The sequence below is a fragment of the Mus caroli genome, chromosome 3 (assembly GCF_900094665.2).
Source record: "Mus caroli chromosome 3, CAROLI_EIJ_v1.1, whole genome shotgun sequence".
Taxonomy (NCBI): Eukaryota; Metazoa; Chordata; class Mammalia; order Rodentia; family Muridae; genus Mus; species Mus caroli.
Window position 1 is genome coordinate 25,662,348 of NC_034572.1, and position 23,521 is coordinate 25,685,868.

General features: G+C 40.5%; 1 protein-coding gene across 1 annotated transcript in view; it reads right to left on the reverse strand.

Annotated features, from left to right (window-relative positions):
• Positions 1 to 2,298: 2,298 nt before the first annotated feature.
• The window catches only part of Lrrc34 (leucine rich repeat containing 34), a 24,140-nt gene continuing 2,917 nt past the window's right edge, over positions 2,299 to 23,521 (reverse strand). The window contains exons 3-11 of the mRNA XM_021158810.1: positions 21,955 to 22,076; positions 21,791 to 21,855; positions 21,247 to 21,330; positions 14,096 to 14,224; positions 12,381 to 12,476; positions 9,745 to 9,899; positions 9,234 to 9,389; positions 7,970 to 8,096; positions 2,299 to 2,936 (exon numbers count right to left, since the gene is read on the reverse strand). Of these exons, the coding sequence (XP_021014469.1) occupies positions 2,733 to 2,936; positions 7,970 to 8,096; positions 9,234 to 9,389; positions 9,745 to 9,899; positions 12,381 to 12,476; positions 14,096 to 14,224; positions 21,247 to 21,330; positions 21,791 to 21,855; positions 21,955 to 22,076 (1,138 nt within the window). The 3' untranslated portion in view covers positions 2,299 to 2,732. The remainder of the gene's footprint in view (positions 2,937 to 7,969; positions 8,097 to 9,233; positions 9,390 to 9,744; positions 9,900 to 12,380; positions 12,477 to 14,095; positions 14,225 to 21,246; positions 21,331 to 21,790; positions 21,856 to 21,954; positions 22,077 to 23,521) is intronic.

A 23,521-nucleotide genomic window follows, 5' to 3' on the forward strand; every position in this document is an offset into this window, starting at 1 on the left:
CTGGAAAAAGCAATTTAAGACAGTCTACAAAAAATACCATCTGGTTCTTTCTGTGTTGGCCATGGGGCATGAGGCCTATCCTGAAGTGTGGCTAATATATCGAGCTATACTCCACTGGAAGAACTAATTTTTCCTTCACAAGTAGATGTGGATAGCAGATAGCTTCTTGGTGAGGGGTGGGAGTCTAGATCTATTTCCCTCTGTCCCCACTGGGACCCTGTCTGACTTTAACTTATGCAAGCTCTGGGTGTGCTACTGCCGCCTTAGAATTCCCCTTCCCTAGATCCTCTCCTCCCCCACTCATGCCCTACTAGGTACCTAGGCTCTGGTTCTGTGGATCGTAGCATATATATCACAGACTTTAAAGCTGACATCCACATAGTATCAGTCAGGGTTCACCAGAAAAACAAGTGATAGAATGACTCGGGTGTGTGTGTGTGTGTGTGTGTGTGTGTGTGTGTGTGAGAGAGAGAGAGAGAGAGAGAGAGAGAGAGAGAGAGAGAGGATTTATTTGAGTGGTTTATAAGCTTTGATCAATAATTTTTATCTTGGAATCCCCCCAGAAGTAGGCTCTAATACCAGTAAAGGAATGAAGTTGCCAGCAAGAATGAGGGCAAACAGGCACAAAGCAAAATCCCTTTCTTCCTCCTCCTTTATATGAGCTGCCACTTGGTGGTGTGGCCCAGATTTAAGGAGGGTCTTCTGACTTCAGTGAGCCAGTCAAGAAAAACCTCTCCTGGGTGTGGCCACCTGTGTGAGCTCCAGTTAATTTCAGATGTAGTCAGGTTGACCAGAATAGCAGACATGACATGTAAGGTAAAACACACCCCTTTGGTCTTTTGAAAATCTAAGCTAAATCACTTGGTTTTTGTTTGTTTGTTTGTTTTTTTGTTTTTTGTTTTTTGTTTTTTTGTCTAGCTCATGGGAACTTCATAATTTTAACAGCTATACAGTATCTTCATTGTCCGTGGTTGAGTAAATGTCTCTATGGTAGGTATAGAGTCCTTTGGGTACATGCCCAAATGTTACTACTTGGTCCTGAGCTATATCTGCAGCCTCCTGAGGAACCATCACACTGATTCCCTAGGAATTGTCAAAAGGTTGCCCTTCCACCAGCAATGAGTGCTGTTCCCCTTATCCCACATCCTCATCAGGATGAGCTGCCATTTGTTTTATTGATCTTGCTGTAAGATGCAACCCCCAAAGCCATTTCAATTTGCATCTCCCCAATGACTAAGGGTGTTTAGGATTTCGTTAAGTGTTTCTCAGTCATTGCTGTTTCATCTTTATCATCAAGTATTTTAAAAGTGTGCCATGGCCCATTGGACTTGCAAACTTTATATGCCCCAGTACAGGGGAACCCAGGGCCAAAAAGTAGGAGTGGGTGGGTAGAGGAGTAGGGGGGAGCATATGGGGGACTTTTGGGATAGCATTGGAAATGTAAATGAGGAAAATACCTAATTAAAAAAAAAAGTGTGCCACTTAATTTTGCTTTCAGAGTTGAAGCATTACTAGTATAATATGATCTGTGACTATAATCAGCTATATTTAAGCAGGATCTTAAAGATGATTGCTACATCATATGTTGTATGTTTATACAGTGTAAGAAGAGGAGTTAGCATACATACCTTACCTAAGGGTAAGTCTGGAGAAAAATTGCTTCTTTACCTACTCTCAGGCTCATCTTTTAGAAGCGTGCTTTCTTTTATTTCTCAGATGGAATCCAAATGTATGAAGGGGCCTAGATGATATAATGGCATCAGAATAAATGGATCTAAGCATTCTGCTGGCCCCTAAGGCAGTAAATAATGGCCTGTCACATTGTGTCATCAAACTTTCCCTACCATTGTCAGAACCAGTAGTTGTCTGCTAAGCTGGCCTCACCTCAGTTAAGTGTGGACATGTGTTACCATGGAGACGCAGGTGGTAGGAGACCGGGATAGGTGCACACACAGACTGGTCACATGCCTCCCACTGCAGGCTCAGACAGGCTTACTGCTGGTCCTTCAGCCATCTTCTATACTTCCTCTTGGAAGAAAATAGGAGCATTTGGGCCCTACTGTAGCACACAGGAGTAGACTGAGAAAGCAAACTGCATTGCTGAGGGACTTGAATGTATAATCCTGAAAGGCCATCTCCTTCCAGAACCCTGTAGACTCTTACCCAACATAGGATGGAACGCTGCCTCAAGGCAGTGAGAAGCAGACTACAGCTACACCGAATGGCATGAGGGATGCTCATCAATATTGGATCAAGAAGAGCCAGGCGCAGAAAGGATATCTAAACTCGAGATAGTCATTGTCTCTTCGAGGAAGCTTTATTTTCTTGTCTTTGAAATTATTAGCACCTGTCTGTAATACCTAAACGTCTATGTGGAATACTTTTTGACTTCTGAGCTTTGATCTCTCTCAAAATCCACTGTAAATTTGCCAGCGGCAAAGCAAATCTGCCATATCATTTGGTTAAGATATCTGTAGTGACTTGACTTTTCTTTGGTTTTTGTGTTCGTTTTTCATTACAAAAAGAACTACTATAGTTCAGTGGCTTGTTTCAGGGTTGATATTTTAGTCTCTGTGTTAAGAATCAGTTTTTTCTCAAGAGCAAGTTCACAAAATTTTATACTTTGATAAAAATAATTTGTTCCGATTTACAAAAGAAAAAAATAGTCTACAAAATATTAGTCTCTGAAAGTGTTGAGACGAATGTAAGAAAACTGTTTTCAAGCTTCCTTCTTAGAGACGTTCGCCCACAGGAACAAGAGCGAAGCCTGCGGAAGATGATGGCATGAAAGTTTCTCCATAAGTCGGTGCCCAGTAATAATGCCTTTTAAGGCCATTGGAGACTTCTGAGAGGTAGATATGTTCGTCCACCATATACGGTTCCACATCTGTATCATCTGGCTTTAGTCGGCCACTCTTTATCAAATCTGAATATGCCTAGGATTTTTAGAAAAAGAAGAAAAAAGTCATTAAGAATAATTTATTCAGTTTATAATGATTGTTCAAACAAATATTCAATTTAACTGTTATTTTGTAGGTTAAAATAAAGTACTCTTAATAACATTGCTGAGTTTTAGTATTATTCCAGATATTATAGGTAAATTGTTATTTATTTATACATAACGAAAGTATAATATTATAAAACCAAATTTTAAGTTCTAACATGAGGTATGTTTTTCATGTGTAAATCCCTTTGTGAATCTGAGTTAATCCTCAGGAATGCCCTAGCTGTGGCTGATGGTCAGATTTTTCAAGTCCTCTTAAGTACTCTTAAGACGTAGTATTGGGCAGAGTGGAGACCTTATGTGTTGGCGCATGCCTGTATTTTAAGCATGCAGAACTGAGGCAAGAGGATGGTTGAAGTCAAGACCAGCTGAGCTGTATTCCTCTTCTGTCAAATCTGATGATCAGTATGGACTCACATCTCAAAACAAACCAACCAACAGTTCCATATGGAAATTAGTTGATGAATCCCTTGAAGTCTATATGGAAGTTTAGTTTTAAAAAAGAATTCTGCTGGGCCAACACCCTGAGCAGACCTTGGGTGCAAACTCCACAGCCAGCCCCACAACACCCAGAAGTAGCTCCACTTCCAGGTGCTCTAACATGTCCAGGATCAGAGGATCCCAGGATCCCAGGAGCTTGGTCACACCAGGATCTTAAGGTCCCAAAGGTAGCTTGACTCCCAGGAGCTCAGACACACACAGAATCTCAAGATCACAGGATCCCAAAATCATAGGATCACAGAGACAGCTTGACTCGGAAGAGTTCTGAACCAACCAGGATCACAGGAAGGGCAGGCTCCAGTTAGACATAGCCAAGGCAGGTAGCACTAGAGGTAACCAGATGGCAGAAGGCAAGTATAAGAACATAAGCAACAGACACGAAGGCTACTTGGCATCATCAGAACCCAATTCTCCCACCATAGTAAATCCTGGATACCCCCAACACACCAGAAAAACAAGATTCAGATCTAAAAATCACTTCTCATGATGATAAAGACTATTAAGAAGGACATAAATAACTCTCTTAAAGAAATACAGGAGAGCACAGGTAAACAGCTAGAAACCCTTAAAGAGGAAACACAAAAATCCCTTAAAGAGTTACAAGAAAACACAAACAGGTGAAGGAAAGGAACAAACCTATCCAGGATCTAAAAATGGAACTAGAAACAAAGAAATCACAAAGTGAGACAACCCTGGAGTTAGAAAACCTAGGAAAGAGATCAGGAGTCACAGATGCAAGCATCACCAACAGAATACAAGAGATAGAAGAGAGAATCTCAGGGGCAGAAGATAGAAAACACTGACACAACAGTGAAAGAAAATGCAAAAAGCTCCTAATCCAAAACATCCAGGAAATCCAGGACACAATGAGAAGATGAAGCCTAAGGGTAATGGGTATAGAAGAGAGTAAAGATTCCCAACTTAAAGGGCCAGTAAATATCTTCAACAAAATGATAGAAGAAAACTTCTCCAACCTAAAGAAAGAGATGCCCATACAAGAAGCCTACAGAACTCCAAATAGACTGGACCAGAAAAGAAATTCCTCCCGACACATAATCAGAACAACAAATGCACTAAAAAAAGAATATTAAAAGCAGTAAGGGAAAAAAGTCAAGTAACACACAAAGGCAGACCTATTAGAATTACACCAGACTTCTCACCAGAGACTGTGAAAGCTAGAAGATCCTGGGCAGATGTCATACAGACCCTAAGAGAACACAAATGCCAGCCTAGGCTACTATACCCAGCAAAACTCTCAATTACCATAGACAGAGAAAACAAGATACTCCATGGCGAAACCAAATACACACAATAACTTTTCACAAATCCAGCCTTATAAAGGATAATAAATGGAAAACAACACAAGGAGTGAAAGTACACCCTAGAAGAAGCAAGAAAGTAATCTTTCAACAAACCCACACAAACATAATTCCACCTCTAACAAGAAAATTAATAGGAAGTTGTCACTTTTCCTCAATATCTCTTAATATGAAAATTAATATTACCAATATATCCTAATTGAAATTCGAAATTATGAGGAATTAGAAATTTTTCGGCTGTCATCCCATGGTCTCTCTAATTTGGTAATGGAAGAAATAGGTCCAATATTGTACAATCCATATATACTTTCTGCTTGTTTGTACATGACAGGGTCTTGCTGTGTGCCACATAATGGTCTTGAAATCATGTTTCTCCCATCTCAGCCTCTATAAGTAGGGTTATTTATTTGATGTTTTTACACTGTAGTATATTTTCAGAACAGCTTACATATTTCAAAATTATACAGCCAAAATAAATGTAGACAGTTAATTTGGGAGGTGGCTTGTAAGAGAACAGCAAAGAGTCAGACTTAAGGCTTTGCTTGATATTTATAATTATTGTATCAATTTTGAAGAAAAGGACTTTATAAGTTACCCTTATTCTAAGATGAATGCTTTTCAAAATCATCACAGCCAATGAACCAGAATCTTACCCTCACCTAATGTCTGTGCCACCCTCCAAGCAGAACCATTGTTCATTGAAACAGTTGATGAATGACTTCATGGATAGACCATCTTAATACACCCACCATTTCTTAAATGAATGTAACCTGTTCCCTATGGGCTGAAAATGATGACAATCACTGGAAATCTATCCAAAAATCATGCCTACAATTCATTCCTTGGTGCATTAGAACTGTCAAGTCTTAGCTTATCTACTATGGAGGTAAAATCCTTTGGTGATGTGAGGGACATTCAAGTACAGCCTTATTATGGTGAACCCCAATGTCCAAAAACTGTTCTTATTTTGTGTTTGTACCACAGTAAAAGCCAAGATTTTTAAGCTCTGCTAAAACCAAAACAAACAAAGACTTTATCTATTTATGTTCATTAAAAAACTAATAGTGGTATTTTAAAATATCATAGTTAATATATTTGGAGTTATCTAAAATTTATATTGAGAAAAATGTATGTATTTTTAGTATTGCTGTAGACAAACATGTACATAAGACTTTTCAATTGATTGATTTATATCAAACAACTTTTATAATACTCGTTTTTATTGTTACAACATTTTATAAATTTTAAAGAATATGATAAAAAACGAAAGGTATTGCAGGTTTTGAGGGAGCGGCTCTCCGGGAGGAGTTGGGGTACACAAGGGAAAGAAGAATATGATTTAAGTCTATTTACTCAAAATATGTTTTTAAATGTTAACAAATTCAGATAAATTTAAATTATGTATCTTTTCTCATCATAATACAAAAAACTTTAAAAAATTAATTCCACAGTGACCTACCAATTTTTTTAAACTTGTAGAATTTTCTTCGTGTATCCCTATGGCTTCTTGGTGTGTATGCTAAGGGCATCTTATAGACTTGTGAGCTGCTTTGTTAATAAAGTTACCATTGTAGAGGGGGGAAAAAGACAGAAATTTCAATGTGGAAAGACTTCCAAGTTTTGGCTTATTTTCTGTTGTAGCTTTCCAATATCTTAAATCCATAATATACAGCTTGTGTTATGTGGGTGTCTCTCTGAAAGCTATGTGTCCTTTTGTAGGGAAGTACATATTTTATTTTTAGTCAATCCCTTTTTTTCTTCTCTCTTTTCAAATGGAAGCTTTTTGTCACTTTCCTTTCTGTCTCTATAGTATGATTGTTGGCAGCTCACGGAACTTTCTCCAAAATTGGCCACATACTCAGACACAAAGCAGGTCTCAACAGACACAAGAAAGTTTGGAGTAACATTCTGCATCCTATCTGAGCACCACAGATTAAAGCTAGATATCACAACAGAACGTTTGCTAACTCCTGGAAATTAAACAGCTTACTACAAGTAGAACATAGGTCAAGACATATATCGAGATGGAAGTTAAGAACTTTTTGGAACTGAATGAAATTGAAAACACAATGTGCTATTTGATACAGTGAAGGCTGTTCTAAAATGCAAGTTTGTAGCACTAAATGCCTACATCAAAAATTGAAGAGACCTCTTATTTATAACTTAATGGCATACCTTAAAGTTCTAGATCAAAAAACAAACAAAAACCAAAACCATTCAGAAGGACTAGATAACAGGAAACAATCAAACTCAGGGTTGAAACCAATAAAATACAGACAGCAACCAATATAGAGGCACAATGAGACAGAGCTGGTTCTTCAAGAAGACAAGGTGGACAAACCCTTATCCAAATTAAATAAAAGGTGGAGAGAGAAAATCCAAATTAATAAAATTAGAGACGAAAAGAGGACCAACAGACACTGTAACTATAGTCTCACAGTATGCAATGCCCTCTTCTGCTGTATACATGCAGACAAAACAACCATATACAGAAAGTACATAAATAAATCAATTTAAAAATATGTTTTCCAATCCAAAAAAGCCCAGGGCCAGATGGATTTAGCACAGAATTCTACCAGACTTCAAAGAACTAATGTCAGTATTCCAACCATTTCACAAAATAAGGCCATTACCTAATTCTTTTTGTGAAGACACAACTACTCTAAAACCTAAATAACAAAGAGAATTACAAGTTACTTTCCCTTATCAACATACATGAAAAATTCTCAATAAAATATTCGCAAACCAAATTCCAGAACAAATCTAAAGGATCATGTACCACGCTGAAGGCAGCTTCAGCCCAGAGTCACAAGGATGTTTCAACATGCATAAAGTAGTATGAAGGACTCAGGATTTTCATATACAAACACTTAAGTGTTACACAGCTAGCACAGTGTCTCTCTGATTCCTCAACTTGATGCATTAGGAACTTTATATCAACTCAATTGTATTTTTTTTCATTTAGAGCCATTTGTGTGGCTCAGTGATCAGTGTATGACATCTGATCTTCCCTAGTAGCTACTTATAGATTTAAATTAAAAACTGCCCAGAGTATAGTGTAATTCTATTATTTGAACTAATTTATCAAATTAACTTACAGGTATCTGCGAAGAGCACAGCAAAGGCCAGAACTGAAATCACTTACCACACAGGTATCCTCATCAAATTTGTTTCCCCAAATGTAGATATTGGACAGTACGAGGTTTGTTTTCATTGACTGGGAAAGCGCAACAAGCCCCTCTCCTTCTATCTTGTTGCTGACTACAGACAACCTGTAGGAAAACAGTAGTGAAGTTCTGAAGTCTCACAAAGTGCTGATTAAGTCAGCATTAACATTTATTAAATCCATTTTACTAACATGTTTTAATGTAATAATCCAAATATTGGCTCTGTACATTCTGTAATCCAAAGAACCTGTTTTCTTATTGAATGTGTCATGTACCTAGAAAAGGTGCCTTCTCTCTCTCTCTCCTCTCTCTCTCTCTCTCTCTCTCTTCCCAGTGCTTGAAAGGCAAAAGCAGCTGGATCTTTAAATGCAAGGACAGCCTAGTCTATAAAGTGTCTTCTAGGACAGTTGGGGTTACCCAGAGAAACCCTTGTCTTAAACAAACAAAAATAAAACCTGACAAAAACCATTTGGGTACTTTGTCTGCATGTATGGATACACACCAGAAGAGGACATTGGATTATAGATGGTTGTGAGCCACCATGTGATTGCTGGGAACTGAACTCAGGACCTCTGGAAGAGCAGCCAATGCTCTTAACCACTGAGCCATCTCTCCAACCTCTATTTGGTAAATGTTTGAGTAGATTACAAATATAGGTATTGTATTAAGTGCTTATGAATTTCTTTTAAAAAAGATTTATTATAAGTACATTATAAGTACACTGTAGCTATCTTTAGACTCACCAGAAGAATGCATCAGATCTCATTATGGGTAGTTGTGAGCCACAATGTGGTTGCTGGGACTTGAACTCAGGACCTTCAGAAGAGCTGTCAGTGCTCTTACCCGCTGAGCCATCTCGCCAGCCTGCTTATGAATTTCTTATTAAGAATTTGGGTTAAATAAGTTTTGGGTGTTGGAGAGATGACTCAGCAGTCAAGAGCAATTGCAGCTCTTACAGAGGATCCAAGTTCTGTTCACAGCACACAGGAAGGCAGCTAACAACCATATTTAACTCCAGTTTGAGGAGATCTGATGTCCTCTTCTGGATTCTGTGTGCACAAATTCAGTGCATGTACAAACAAGCAAGTAAATACACATATGCATAAATAAAAAGAGAAATAAATTTTTATGAACTCTAATACACAAATATCCTATTAGATTCACCCCAATTTTTAAAAGATACAACTTAGAATTTTGTAGTTATTTTGATTATTTAAAAAAAAAAAACAAAACCATACTAACGCTTTAAGACTCCTGTTGTGGGAAGTTAGAGTTTCACTGAGGTACTTGGCGCCTGCAGTTTCTATTCTGTTAAAAGAAAGATCTAGTACTTCCAGAGTGGTATTGCTTTTCAGGACATCAGCCAAAAATACCATTCCATCACGAGTTATTTTATTGCTGGGGAGGAAGCAGATTTAGCAATATTTTAAAAACACAAAATATTATTCTTACATTCACAAGGTATTTGAAAACATTTAGTAAGCTTTCTATTTTAGTTTGCTCAACTTCCAAGGGTGAAAATTCACCATGAAATAGTGCTCCCATCTGGCTGCCAATCAAGTTATTACAGACATATTACAGTATAAGCTAACCTATTAAATCCTACAGCTAAGAATAAAATCTCGTCAACAACAGTTATAATTTCCAGTTAGAACTGAAAATTATATCTAACGAGCATGTCTTACATACTGTGAATATTTATGTATACTATCCTCAAGACAATCTCTGCGTGATTATGTAAATTATCACTTACCAGCTGACATCAAGGTAGCGTAGGCTACTGTTCAAATACAGTGCATTGCATAACTGCTGTAAACCATAATTTTTCATGCCATGTTTGCACATATGTAGTTCAACAAGGACATGATTTTCTTTCAACATGTGGCCAATGTGGACTGTAGACTCTTCCTAAATATAGATAGAATTCTTGTTTTTTTATTTTGAAGTATTACATGTCCATTTTAAAAGCATACATTTTCTTAAAGTTGGTACAGGGTCTCATTATGTAGCTCAGGCTGGCCTCAGTCTTGACTCACATGCCCCAGACTCCAGAGGGCAGGTGTTACAGGCACATCTGACCTTAAATTAGCTTGTTAGGAATATTAATGTTAAAACTTTTAGTCTAGGGCTGGAAATATGGCTCACTGGGTAGTGAGGACCTGAGTTCAAATTCCCACTGTCCATTTAGAAGCTAGGCACAGCCACAAATTCCTGGAACTTCATTGTTGGCTCTTCAGGCAGCTCTTGGGAGCTCATGCCCAGTTAGCTTAATACAAACAATGAACTTTATGTTCAGTGAGAGGCCCTATCTGAAGGCAATAATGCAGAGAGTTATTAAGACCCTTGACTGCCTCCTCTGATCTCTGCATGCGCCCTCATAGGCACAGACACACACTGACCCCACGAACAACATGAGTCTACCATTTTGCATACCTTTTTTTTTTAAATAACAAAACCATTATCACTGCCTCAAATCATATCACACACACATGCGTGCGTGCCTGCGTGCGTTCATGCATATGTATGTAACAAAGACTGGCCCATGTAGCCTGGGCTGGCCTAGGAACTCAACATCCTTCCTCAGCCACTGTACCACCCACCATGTGTAGGATGTGTACAAAGGAAATATGGACGCCTTAGAAACAGCAGGGACTTGTAAAACTCAGTAACTAAGTGACTTCTAAAAAGAAGATGGATAATTTGGTTTATAATGACAATAATAGTTATTTTAAAAGGAAAACCAGCAAAGTTGTTTGTTATATCTCATTTCTCTAAACCTTCTCCATTCCCTCAGTATGCCTTTGTCAGTGATCATTCCGATGGCTTAAGACAAGACATAGAGACATTTCTCACTCTTCAGTCTGTTCAGAGACTTTCAGCTCTGCCTTATCAGACTCCCTCTCTTTTAAAGTGATTTCAAGTTCCTGAATATGTTTTGCTTCCTGTCCTTAAATTTCACAGTCCAGTTGCCCTTAGGCAAAAGGTATGTGAGTACACATGTATTTTTCCCCTCAAGGGTAATTTGTGATCCATGTAGGCCTACATTTTTTATCAAAATCAAAGCATAAGTGGGCCAAAGCAGTTTGGTTAAGAACTCCCTGTAACATTCTTAGTGAACAAACCACTGTAGTTTGCTTGCTTAAAAAAAAAAAAGACAATATACTTGTGTGTATACATATTATCCTCTGGGAAGGGAGTTACAGATGGCTGTGAGCCACCATGTGGGCATGGGTAACTAAACCTGGGTCCTCTGAACAAGTAGCCAGTGATCATAGCCACAGAGCCATCTCTCCAGCCCCATTAAATGTTGTTTTTAAAATATGTTTATTTAAGGATCTTGGGTAATTTGTTGGGTGTATTAGATTAATATACATAAAATAATATGACCAAAAAATGCCAAAAGTCTTGGTTACATGCACAGTTCAAAAGAAGTGCTGTATACAGACAAAAAATGCACTTCCAAATACGGAAAATAGCACTTTAAAAGATGGTCACTTCTCAGTTACATGAGGGAAAAACACTGGGGCGGATAATTTTAAATTATGGACAGTATTTTGAACTTTAAGAGAGCTCAAAATGTATTTAAACAGTGACCTTGTAAGTTCATTGTTTAAACTAGATAGCCTGGACCTTTTCATTTTCTCCTCTCATTTAGACCTATAATAGAATGAGTTCATATGTATGTTGTATGTATGTATGTATATGTGTGAATGTATATATATATATACATATATATATAACTGGGAATCAGGGATATGTGTGTGTGCACATGCTACAATGCATATAGGGCGGTCAAAGGACAGCATTCAGAAATTGGTTCATTCTTCCACCAGGGGGACCCAGAAATTTAACTCAGGTCATCAGGAGCTTGGCAGCAGGAGCTTTCTTAACACTGAGCCATTTTGCCAACCTAAGTTCTTATTTTTTAAAGAGAAGAATCCCCCACAAAAGACTGTGAAGAAAGCAGCCACATTTTCATCTGCCTCCAACAAGACCCTTAATCTATAGAAGGGATCAAGTTCAAACTTGCCAAACTGTATGCATGCAAAGATGTGATGATGCAGTCACACCAGTGTAACAGATGATTACAGCAGCTGACATTGGGCTTATACCATGGCTCAGGAAACTTTAAGCATGCGTAGTTTCTTTTGTCTGTCTTCACACAGGTTTTACCCAGAACCCGAGCTTCATAAACTTGCTGCTTAAGGAACAGCAGCTAAATGCATGCGAGTCACCAACAAGTGACATAGGTATACATTTCCTTTAATACTTTTCACTTAACAAGCTGCACTTTTCTAAAATTAGGATAATTCTAAGAATGCAGTGTAGCCCTGCACCATAAACTCTAATAGGACCTAAGTCTTAGTGCCATGGGCATTGAATACAGACCTGTTCTCCGTACAGTATAGGCCGGTTCAGGTTTATTCCCTTGATTGCTTGGTTTTGAGTTAGTACTGTAGAAAATGCTATCACACATTGCAGTCCCTACAAACAGGTAAATCCATTAAGCAAGTTGACAGTGTATTAACCTTAACATTGCAATTTCAAGTTAGGTAACTGAGTTCTGATAAAATTATACAAAAGTTAAAACATCTCTTCTTAGAAGTGAACTGTTATTATGAGTCTGCATAGGGGTTTCTTAACATTTCAATGGGGTTTCCTAGGGGTGACTCTGGGCTTGCTCCTGAGTCCTTTAGGTTTTCCCAAATGAAGAGACAGACCTGTGGACTCCAGCGAAGTCTCACATACTTATATCCTTGTTCAATCAGTCTTTTATATTTGGTTTTATTCTTCTCTCATATAATACATCCTGACCACAGGTTCCCCTCTCCACCCCTTACAGTCTCCCTCCACCTCCTGCCTCCCCCAGATTCACTCCTCCATTTCCCTTCAGAGAAAAGCAGTATATGCTACTGAGGTTATTAAACATATTTTCCACAGCTGCTTCAGGTCTCTCCCGACATCTGATTGCAGGGCCTGTCCTCCCTCATGTTTGTGATGGACACTAATGAATACACACACAGCCTGTCACGCTAGTAAATGGATTTCTCTTGTTGCTCCTCATCCAGTTGATCATTAAGTTTGAACTCTTTCTGCCTCCAAAAGGTGTCTCCAGTTAGTTCGACTCTGAATGTTTCTGTGACTGTTACTCCACCTGTCAGTAAGCGATCTACGCTGACCCACTGCAGCTTCCTTTTTAACCAGTCCTTCCAAGCCATTGCAGACTTTGTGTCCTGACTTTGTGTCCTACGTCTTTGATTCATCTGAGGTTGTACGGCAGATTTAAAGGTCTCAAGACTTGATCAAGAAAGTGAGATTTAGAATTTGAAGACATGCAAAACAACTGCAGATCTTCTCATCCGGTGGATGGAGGCGCCTAGCCGCTTTTAGAATCGTTACAGCTTCCATGGTGCAGCCTACTCACTGAAAATGTTTTCTGTCAGAAGGTATCTCTGTTAGCACTGATGAGGCGGTGTTTGTGTGATGTGAACAAGCATGAACTTCTGTAAAGCCACACACAAGTTCAATGAGTCATGAGTAGAGTTTAGAAATGTCTTTATTGTGCTAGTTATCTAATATTGTCTATGAGAACCTTTTGCTTTTATGTGTGTAAGTGTCCTGCCTTCATGTGTGTCTGTGCACCATGTGAATGTAGTGCCCACCAGGACAGAAGGGGGCGAGAAATGCCCTAGAACTGGAGTTACAGATGGTCGTGAGCGGCCACATGGGTGCTGGTAACCAAACCAGGTCCTCTGTAAGAGCAGTAAATGCTTTTAACTGCTGAGCCAGCTCTACAGGCATTGTCATTTAATTTTGTTAACAGTCTATATTATTATGGGAACAGAAATTCTCATTTCCCACCGAGACAGAGTAACCATTAATAAATTGTCTTATCAGGGTAGCAGCATATGTGTGCAATCCCAGCACTTTGGAGATGGTGGTAGAGTTGTAGGTTCAAGCTTGGGCAACATGCCAGGACCTTTTTGCAAAACAAACAGCCAACTTCATCATCATCTGCCCGCCATCATGAGCAGCTCTCTGTGCGGCCTTCTGGGAGAACGCCCCGCTGCCCAGGTGGCTTTCCTATTAACCAACTTCCTCACCAGGTCACAGTCACCCAGATCCAGTTTCTCCAGGGTTGAGTTCATCTGCAGCATTGCAGCAAAAAGCATGCCACCTGTGTTCTCAATCTTATTTCCCGTCATTCTCAAATACTTAAGAGTTTTGTTTTTCTGGAAAAGAAAAAAGATCAAAACAAGCAAAGTTTCATTACTTAAACTTGAATCCATGAAATTCTCCCTCAATTAAATGAGTCAGAAGGTTGTATTACTATTTGCAAACTCAGTTTTATATAGAGAGAGCAAGATATAGTCTGTAAATGTAACATCCAATTTCTCATAATAGCTAAATCTTTTAATAGAAAGAATGGTCTAGGGCTGGAGAGATGACTCAGTGGTTAAGAACACTGACTGCTTTTCTGGAGGTCATGAGTTCAAATACCAGTAACCACATGGTGGCTCACAACCATCCATAATGAGAACTAATACAACAACAACAACAAAAACTCCTCTGGGCTGGAGTAAGTGGGGCCCAGAGCAAGAGGGAGAAGGGAAGAGGGAAGGGCGGTGGGAAGAAAAATTTATTACTGAGGTGAAGTTCACATGGCAAGAGGTGACTATTCTAAAGTGTTCAATAGCATTTACTTCCTTCAGCTAGTTCCAAAATCCATCCCATCATCCCCGAAAGTCCTGTGTCCAGCATGTGTGTGTGTGTGTGTGTGTGTGTGTGTGTGTGTGTACTTGAGGTGGGGATCAAAACCAGGGCCTTGTATTGCCAGGCAAATGTCGTGTCATTGAGCTACATCCCCAAATCTCAATTTTTTAAATTTATTTTTAAGCAAACAGAGCAAGCCAGTAAGCCAGCGGCGTCAGAATCAGCTCCTGCCTTGAGTTCCTTCCCTGTAAGATGAGTTCATGTCTTCTGGTCATGTGTTTTATTACAGAAGAACACTAAGACAGATCCCCCAGGACTTATGTGGTATAACAAGACTCTCCAAGTCGTCTTCAGACCTCCACGTGCACCACTGGCACATACATGTGTACTGACACATACCCTAATCCAAGCTTTGATGTTTTTATCAATCAGAGGACTCAGCTAATTATGTACCAGGAGGTTTTAGACAAAAGTGCTGGGAGATGCCTTAGTGGGTAAAGTGCTTGCTGTACAGGCAGGAGGAAGCTCCAATCCTAGTCACACAGGCTCAGTAGTGTATCGGAATCCCCACTCTAGTGGAAACGGGTCAAGCAGGCAGTTCCCAGGGGCTCACTGGCTAGCTAGTCTAGCTAAAATGGGCTCCAGGCTAGGGAGTCTGTCTCAAAAAATAAGGTGGCAAGTGATACATCTACCATCTACCTCTGGACTTCATACCCATGTCCATACATACATACATACATATACAACACACACACACACACACACACACACACACACCAAATCCAAAATGAGGAAATGGACACTAAACATAATCCATGGACTCAGTTAAACAAAACATTGATTCTTTGAAAAGATGAACATGAGTAACAAACCCTTAGCCAAACCAGCCAAGAGAAAGCGAACACTCATCAAAGGTAGAGGTGGAAAGGTATATTAATTACAACAGAAGATGAAATCCAAGATTCTGATTCTGAAAACATTCCAACAAATTAGAAAATCTGGAAGAAATTAATATGCTCTTAGGCACATGTGAACCACAAAAATAAATCAAGAGGCTATAAAGGAAAAGAAAAACAATTTTGTAAAACTTGGACACAGGACTTTCAGGGATGATGGAATGGATTTGTTATATCTGACATGACCTTGTACTATGTACAGAAAGTCCAAAGAAGTTCATTCCCCAAACAGCTGTTCAAAGTGAGATGTTCAAGGGAGAAGAATCCAAGCTTCACCTAACAATTCTTTATATTCTAGAAGTGAAATACCCCAAAGTAATGTTACAAGAATAATTCTGCAGGGCACAAGTGGCACATGCCTTTAATCCCAGCACACTCTCAGAAGGCAGAGGCAGGCAGATAGATCTCTGAATTTGAGGACAGTTTGATCTACAGAGCCAGTTTAGGACAGCGAGAGTTTTGCCATCTCTCTCCAAACTGTCTCATAAACCCCCTCTTTGATCTCTTTCCCAACTGATGCTGTGAAAAAGGTGCCAAGACAATTGAGTGGGGGAAGGATTCGTTTCTTAATGTGTACCCTTGACATAACTGGATATCCACATATAAAAGAATACTTCTTACTATATACAAAAATTATGTCATAATGAGTGAATAAAGGAAGACTCTTAGAATAATTACCAACTAAATGTGAGCTTTGCCAAAATCCAAAAGTTTTGTTTCAAAGAACATCAAGAAAGTGAGAGAAAATATTTTGAACTCCTAAGTCTGATAGGGTCTTGTATCTGGAACATATGAAGAATGCTCAAAACTCCGATACACAATCATCCAGGCACACAGTGTACTGTATGGCCCCACGTGCTCAGAAAACTCAAGCCAATGCATCTCTTGAGCTCAGAGGTTCAAGACTAACTTGAGTAGGATAGTGAGGTCATCTCAAAGCAGATGAAACCCGGCTCTAAAGGGGCAGATGATTTGAACAAAGGTTCCTCCAAAGGAAGAACAAACAAGAACCCTGGATCAATGCTAAGTCCATTATTGATTAGGGATGCCTCCTCACACATGCTCAGATGGCAGGGACAGTTCTAGAGAGGATGACAGGACCTACAATATTCACATGACTGAAAGGATTGTTAGAAGGTGAAGCTATTTTGGAGAACAGTGTGGTAGTTCCTCAAAATGTTTCTCAGAACTATCACAAGGCCCAGCAATTCCACTCCTACATATATACCTTCCACCAATCAAAAATATTTGTTCACCTCGGAACATGGAGGTGCACAGTAGCATATTCATAATAGCTAAAAGTAAAATCCCAAATGTCTGTCAACTGCTGGATGAGCACAATGTGATATATCCACAGAATGGAATATTATTGGACAATAGAAAATCTGTTCTGGGCTGGGGAGATGACTCAGCAGTGAAGACACTGACCTAAGTTTGATTACCCAAGTAGTCATTCACAGCTCTCCGTAACTCTAATACCAAGAGGGGAATCTGACACCCTCTCTGCACTCCTGGGTACCCAGCAAGCATATGGTTCACAGACATGCATGCAGATAAAACGCTCCTACATATAAAATTTCAAAGTATGTTACAACATTGATGAGCCTTGAAAATATTAAGCCATACATCGTATGATTCCGTTTATATTATCAGTGGCTGCAAAGGCTGAGGAGTAGAAAGGAGGCTTCACTAACCAGTATAATGATTTTCTTTGGAGGTTATAAGAATGTCCTGTAAATAGGGGTGGGAGATAGCTTGGTAGATAAAAGCACTGGTCTGCACACACGAGCATTTGAATTCAAATCCCGAGCACCCAGTAAAAAGCCAAGCGCGGCTGCCCATGCCTGTAACTCCTCCAGCAACAGTACAGAGAGACAGGTAGATTCTGAATTTTCACTGGCTAGCCAGCCTAATCTAAATGGCAGGCCTACAGCTTACTAAGAGACCCTGTCTTATAGCGATGATGTTGAGGGTGCATGTAACTCCCCCAGCACATACATACCTAAACACACAAATAAAAATATTCTAGACAGGCGTGGTGGCGCACGCTTTTAATCCCAGCACTCAGGAGGCAGAGGCAGGCGGATATCTGAGTTCTAGGCCAGCCTAGCCTACAGAGCGAGTTCCAGGACAGCCAGGGCTACACAGAGAAACCCTGTCTAAAAATAATGGTGGTAGTGATGATCGCACAATTCTGTAAATAAAATACATTTATTGATAGACAAGGTCTCACTATGTAACCCTGGCTGGCCTGGAACTCTGTTTGTAAACCATACCAGCCTCAAACTCACAAAAATCTGCCTGCCTCTGCCTCCCAAGTACTGGGATTAAAGGCGTGCGCCACCACTCCCAGCCTCTTAAAATACACTTTAAAATTTTTCTTTGAACTGAAAACTTTGGGAGAATGTATTTTGCATATGCAAATTATATTGCGATCAATCTTGCTCTTGTTTTTAAGGAAGAAAATGTTCAAGCTCACAGTTCAGGAGATAGAGTTTAGCACAGCAAGAGGGTGACGTGGTTGGTCACATTGCCACTGCAGGCAGGAAGCAGAAAGATGAATGCTAGTGCTCACGAGGTAAATCCCATGGTCCATGGAATGGTGCCACCCACATTTACGTTTGGTTTTCTTTTCTTGGTTAAACCTTGGGCTATGCCCTCACAAACACACTCAGAGGTGAGTCTCCCATGTGACAATGAACACTAAACACTAATACATCAACTCTTTGTCAGCTTGATACCTAAGTGAGTCACTTCTAAACTACATCCCACCTGGTCCATTCATGAGCAACACCGCTGAGCTCATCTCCATGATCCCCCTAAGTCTTAGCAGTCCCAGCCTGACAAAAACCTGCTCTGAGACTTGAGGTGCTCCTTTAACTGTGAGCCCCCATAAAATGAGAGAAAAAGTTACACACTTCCCATATACAACGGTACTAAGTACATTCCAACAGAGACAAATTCAAGGGCAACACGGAAGGATCAGACTACAGCCAGATCAAACCGGAAGCCGCATATCCAGTCTCGCTTGGGACTCCACTAGGGCCATATCACTGCCCTTCCGACTCTGTTCCCTCTGACAATTATGGGCTCTTTCATGCACTGGCTCCTCCCCAACCCGCACCTTTCCTTGAAAAACGTCCCATGCTTCTGGTATCTCCAATATCTTGGCTTTCCAATCCCACTTAGACTTCATCCCTTGTACATTCCTGGCCAGCTCAGAAGCCCCGTGCAAGGATCTGACCCTGCTGCATCTTGTATGGCCTCAGCATTATCTGGAACCTTGGAGCAAGTCTACAGACCTCTCACACTTGTGCCACACATGCCTGCAAAACCTGCATTTCATGGAAGATGTCCCCTAAGGTCTGCTGCCAGCTCATGAGATAGCCTGGCCTCCTTGCACCTCAGCAGCCTCTGCATGCCTTCGTTGTTGAAGCTGTCAAGAAACTTCCTTAGCTACCCCCTTTCCAGCAGGGTACCCTGAAGGCTATTTTTTTTTTTCAAGAAATTTACTTTGAGATAAATTTGCATTGCTATACCCTGGAGTTTTCCACCTGACAGTCTTGCATCTAAGGCAATGTTTTTGTTTTTTGGTGCAAAGTGTGAGGTTTCAGTTTCCATAGTAATCTCGACAGTTACAGATGCTCTGCCCCTCTGAGTTCCAGCCACACCCACCTCCATTCTCCCCCAGGCTGTGGGTCTTTCATATATTCCTGTTCTCCTTCACTGTGAATCTGACTAAGGCACTGTCTAAGCAGTAACGGTGTGACTGCCTGGATACTGTGTTGTCTTGAAATTGCCTCAACCAAGCCACTTTGAATTCAGCCTCGCTGGACATTTTAGGATACAGAAGATAACTAGATTCTTTGCCAGACTATAACACAAGTGCTCTCCGACCTCGGAAACCTCACCAGCCCTGTCTCCTCTGCCCTCGTTTCTTTTCTCTTTTAAAATGTTATTTGTTTTTATTTTATGGTTTTGTCTGTGTGTATGTCTGTGCAACAGTTACATGCGTGGTGCCCACAGAGACCAGAAGAGGATGTCAGATCCTTTGGACTGGGATTAGAGACAGTTGTGAGCAGGTGTGTGGATGCTGGGAACCAAATCTGGGACCTCTGCAAGAACAGTATTCTTTCCAGACCCATATTTTTCTATCATTGTCATCATCATCGTGTGTGTGTGTGTGTGTGTGTGTGTGTGTGTGTGTGTAATATTTGCCTGAGAGTAGGTGTGTGTACCTGCCATGGCAAACATGCTGAAGGCAGAGGACAACTTTGGGGAATTGGTTCTCGCCTTCTACCCTGAAGTCTAGAGAATAAACTCAGGTCACCAAGCTTTCATGGCAAGTATTTTACTCACTGATCCATCTCAATGTCCACATTTCTATTAGCGCCCTGAGCTTCCAAACTCCTAACACAATGGCTCATCAAACCCCACTTACAGACCATTCCAGGCATCCCCTTGCTTATGGTTCCAAATGCTTTTACATTCCTTCCATAGGAAGGCTTACACACTATAGAGGGGGTTTGTTTTGTTTTGTTTTGTTTTGTTGTTTTTCTTACAGTAACACTCTCAGTAGCATCTTCTGTATTGTTTACATCTCTTTTTGCTGTAACCAAATATCCTTCCAAGAAGCAACTTAGAGGAGGACCTGGTTGTCTTTGGTTCACAGAGCAGGAAACAGTCTGTCGTGGGAGAGATAGCGTGGCAGGTGGCAGGAGGGGGTGAAAGGTGACTTGGCTGGCGTGTACCATAGCCAGTATCAAAGAGAGGGAGATGGTGGCATTCCTTTCGAGACAAGGTCTCACATATGTTGCTTGGACTTGACTTGAGCTCAGTTACCCTCCTGACTTGAACTCCCCTCCTGCCTCTTCCTTCCAAGTTCTGAGGTTACACGTATGCACCACTATAACCCAGCAAGGCTGGTTAGTAATTTTTTTTTCAACAAGTCCAAAGTTCTCAAGTAGTAGCTGTGCTTTTATAAACTGAAACACATTAAAACTATATATTTAAGTGGTGGGAGAAACGGCTCAGTGCTTAAGAGCAATTGCTGTTGCAGAAGACCTGGTTTGTTTCCCAGCATTCCATGGTGGTTAAAAGTCACCCAGTTCCAGGACACAACAATGACCTCTTCTGACCTCTGCAGGCAAAAAACTCATAGGAAATAAAAATGCAAGGCTAGAGAGATGGCTCATCAGTTAAGAGAACTGCTCTTCCAGGGTACCCAGGTTCAATTCCCAGCACCCACATGGCAGCTCACAACCATGTGTAACTTTAGTAACTCCAGAGTATCTGACTCCATCTTCTGGCTTCTGCAGGTACCAGACATATAGGCAGGTTTTACAGACATATATGCAGGCAAAACACCCATACACACACACACACACACACACGTGTGCATGGAAGCAGACAAAAAAATTGGAGCAATGGAGGAGGGGCTGCAATCGGGATGAAACATGAATAAATAAATAAATGGAAAAAACTGAAATAACATAAGATCATATGAACTTTGATTATGCTGTTTCCAAACTACTAGAAGTTAAGTTCACCAGAGACATACTACTTTGAGATATGTAAATACTTACATGTAGTGCTTTAGCGATCAATTCTCCTCCTTCAGGTCCAATATCATTAAACATAAGGTTTAAGTAAGTGATACTTGGTTGTTTCTATAATAAGGAGAGAAGGAAGCTGTTACATCTGTATTTACTGGAATCGAGCAACCTATGCACACTATTTAAGTAAACGTGCTAAGAGAATTCTAACAGAGGCAATCACTGTTTAAGGGGAGTCAGAGTCACCTTTCTCTTCCAAACACTGCAATTGTAATGTCATTGAAAGGAAAAGACTCAATTCCATTTTACCAACAATTGGATGTGTGAACACCTTTGCATATTTAATCATGGCATACAGGGTTGCAAAAGACAACTCAGGAGGTCCAGGTATCAGCTCTCCTAGGACCAAATACAAGTGGCTCAGTCCCATGTGTTCCAAGCATTAGACACATAGTGCAGATTTAGGACCCTCTGGTTTCTATACTTAGTGCTTGGCTCTGTGCCATTTGTCTACATGGCCCCATCTCTCAGCAGAATGGTGGATACGGAACACTTGCTGGCAGCAACGTAGTACCTGAAGTAGTTTCGCAGCATAGAAGGCACCGACATCGCCGATGAGGTTATACCTCACATCCACACCTGAAACACACAGGTGAAAAGAAAGTGATATTCTGTACAAAGCGTACTTGAAATCAGGAAAGTGAAAAGCAGGCTGTGTTTACCAGCAAGCAAACTTACCACTGATGCATGGCTGGTTCCTTAAAGTTTTGGAAAGAAGCCAAAAGTCTTCCCCTGTTATTCTTTGTCCGGAGACTAAGCGATTGTTACCAGCAATATTTACGGTGAATTTTTCTTTGGGTCTGTCAAAATAAAAAAAGGAAGAAAGTGAGGAGGAGGAGGAAGAGGAGGAGGAGGAGGAAGAGAAAGATGTTGACACAAAGTTTAAAACCCTTCTAATGTCTGTAGTAATACCAGAGTCTTTGCAATCCAGGATAACATAGCTAATTTCCCCATCATTTCATTTCTCTCCCATAACCCCACTATCCTTTTTTTTTTTTTTTTTTTTTTTTTATAAATGTTGTGACAGAACATCTGGAAAAAAAAAAGAAATCTAAGGGTTAGGCTCTGTTGGTGTACACCTTAAATCCCAGCACTCAAAAGGCAGGGGTCAGTGGATCTCTCTGAGTTTGAGGCTAGCCTGATCTACAAAGTGAGTTCCAGGATGGTCAGGGTTATACATAGAAACCCTGGCTCAAACAAACAAACAAAAACAAAAGAGAGAGAGGGGTAAGGGAAGGGGAGGGGAAGAGAAGGGAAGGAAGAGAAAGGGAAAAGAGATTTAAGGGAGAACATGTTGGTTTTAGGTTTGATTCCAAGCTAGATCGTCCCTTGAGGGGAGGCCACAGTCCCTTGAGGGAGGCCACAATAGGATCTTTAAGCAGCTAGTTCCCATCATTCTCACAGTTAAGAGTAGACAGAAAGAAATGAATGCATGCTCATTTGGATGCATGGATTCAGCTTGATTTCTCCAGTTCAGGACCCCTGCCTAAGAAATGGTGCTGCCCACAGTGGGCTGAATATACCCACCAATTGACTTACTTCAGAAATTCCTCTACAGACACTGACACAGCCTCATCAAATAGAAAAGTCCTTGTTGTTCCCAAATGGAGCTAGGCTGTATCAGGTTGGCAAAGCTAATCATCAAACCCACTCTTGACATAAGAACACCTTAGGTTTCTATCTTTGTGATAAAACACCATGACCAAATCAACTGGGGTAGGAAAGGGTTATTCCCGCTATTGAGGGAAATCAAGTAGGAACTCAAGGCAGGGACCTGGAGGCAGGAACTGAAGGAGACGCCATGGAGGAGCTCTGCTTCCTGGCTTGCTGCCCTTAGCTTCCTCTGTCTCTTTTCTTATACCCAGGACCATGTGCCCAGAGTTGGCACCAACCCACAGTGACCTGGGCTCTTCCATATTCATCATTAATCAAGAAAATGTCCCCACTGACTTGCCTACGGGCAATCTGATGGGAGTATTTTCTCAATGGTGGCCTCTTTGCCCACGTAAATCTAATGTGTCAAGTTAACAAAACAAAACAGATACAAGAGAAACAACCAGGACAAAGGACTTGGGGAAATTTAGTCAGCTCATGGGAACTAAGGTAAGTACAGGGGCCCTGGCTTGAGGGCTCCTGGTCTAGTGCTGTCCCCATGTCAGATACCACTCCCAAGATCTTACAGTGTCACGCATCTACCCATTAACTATGTCCATTTTACCGAGCCTTTTTTTTTTTTTTTTTTTTT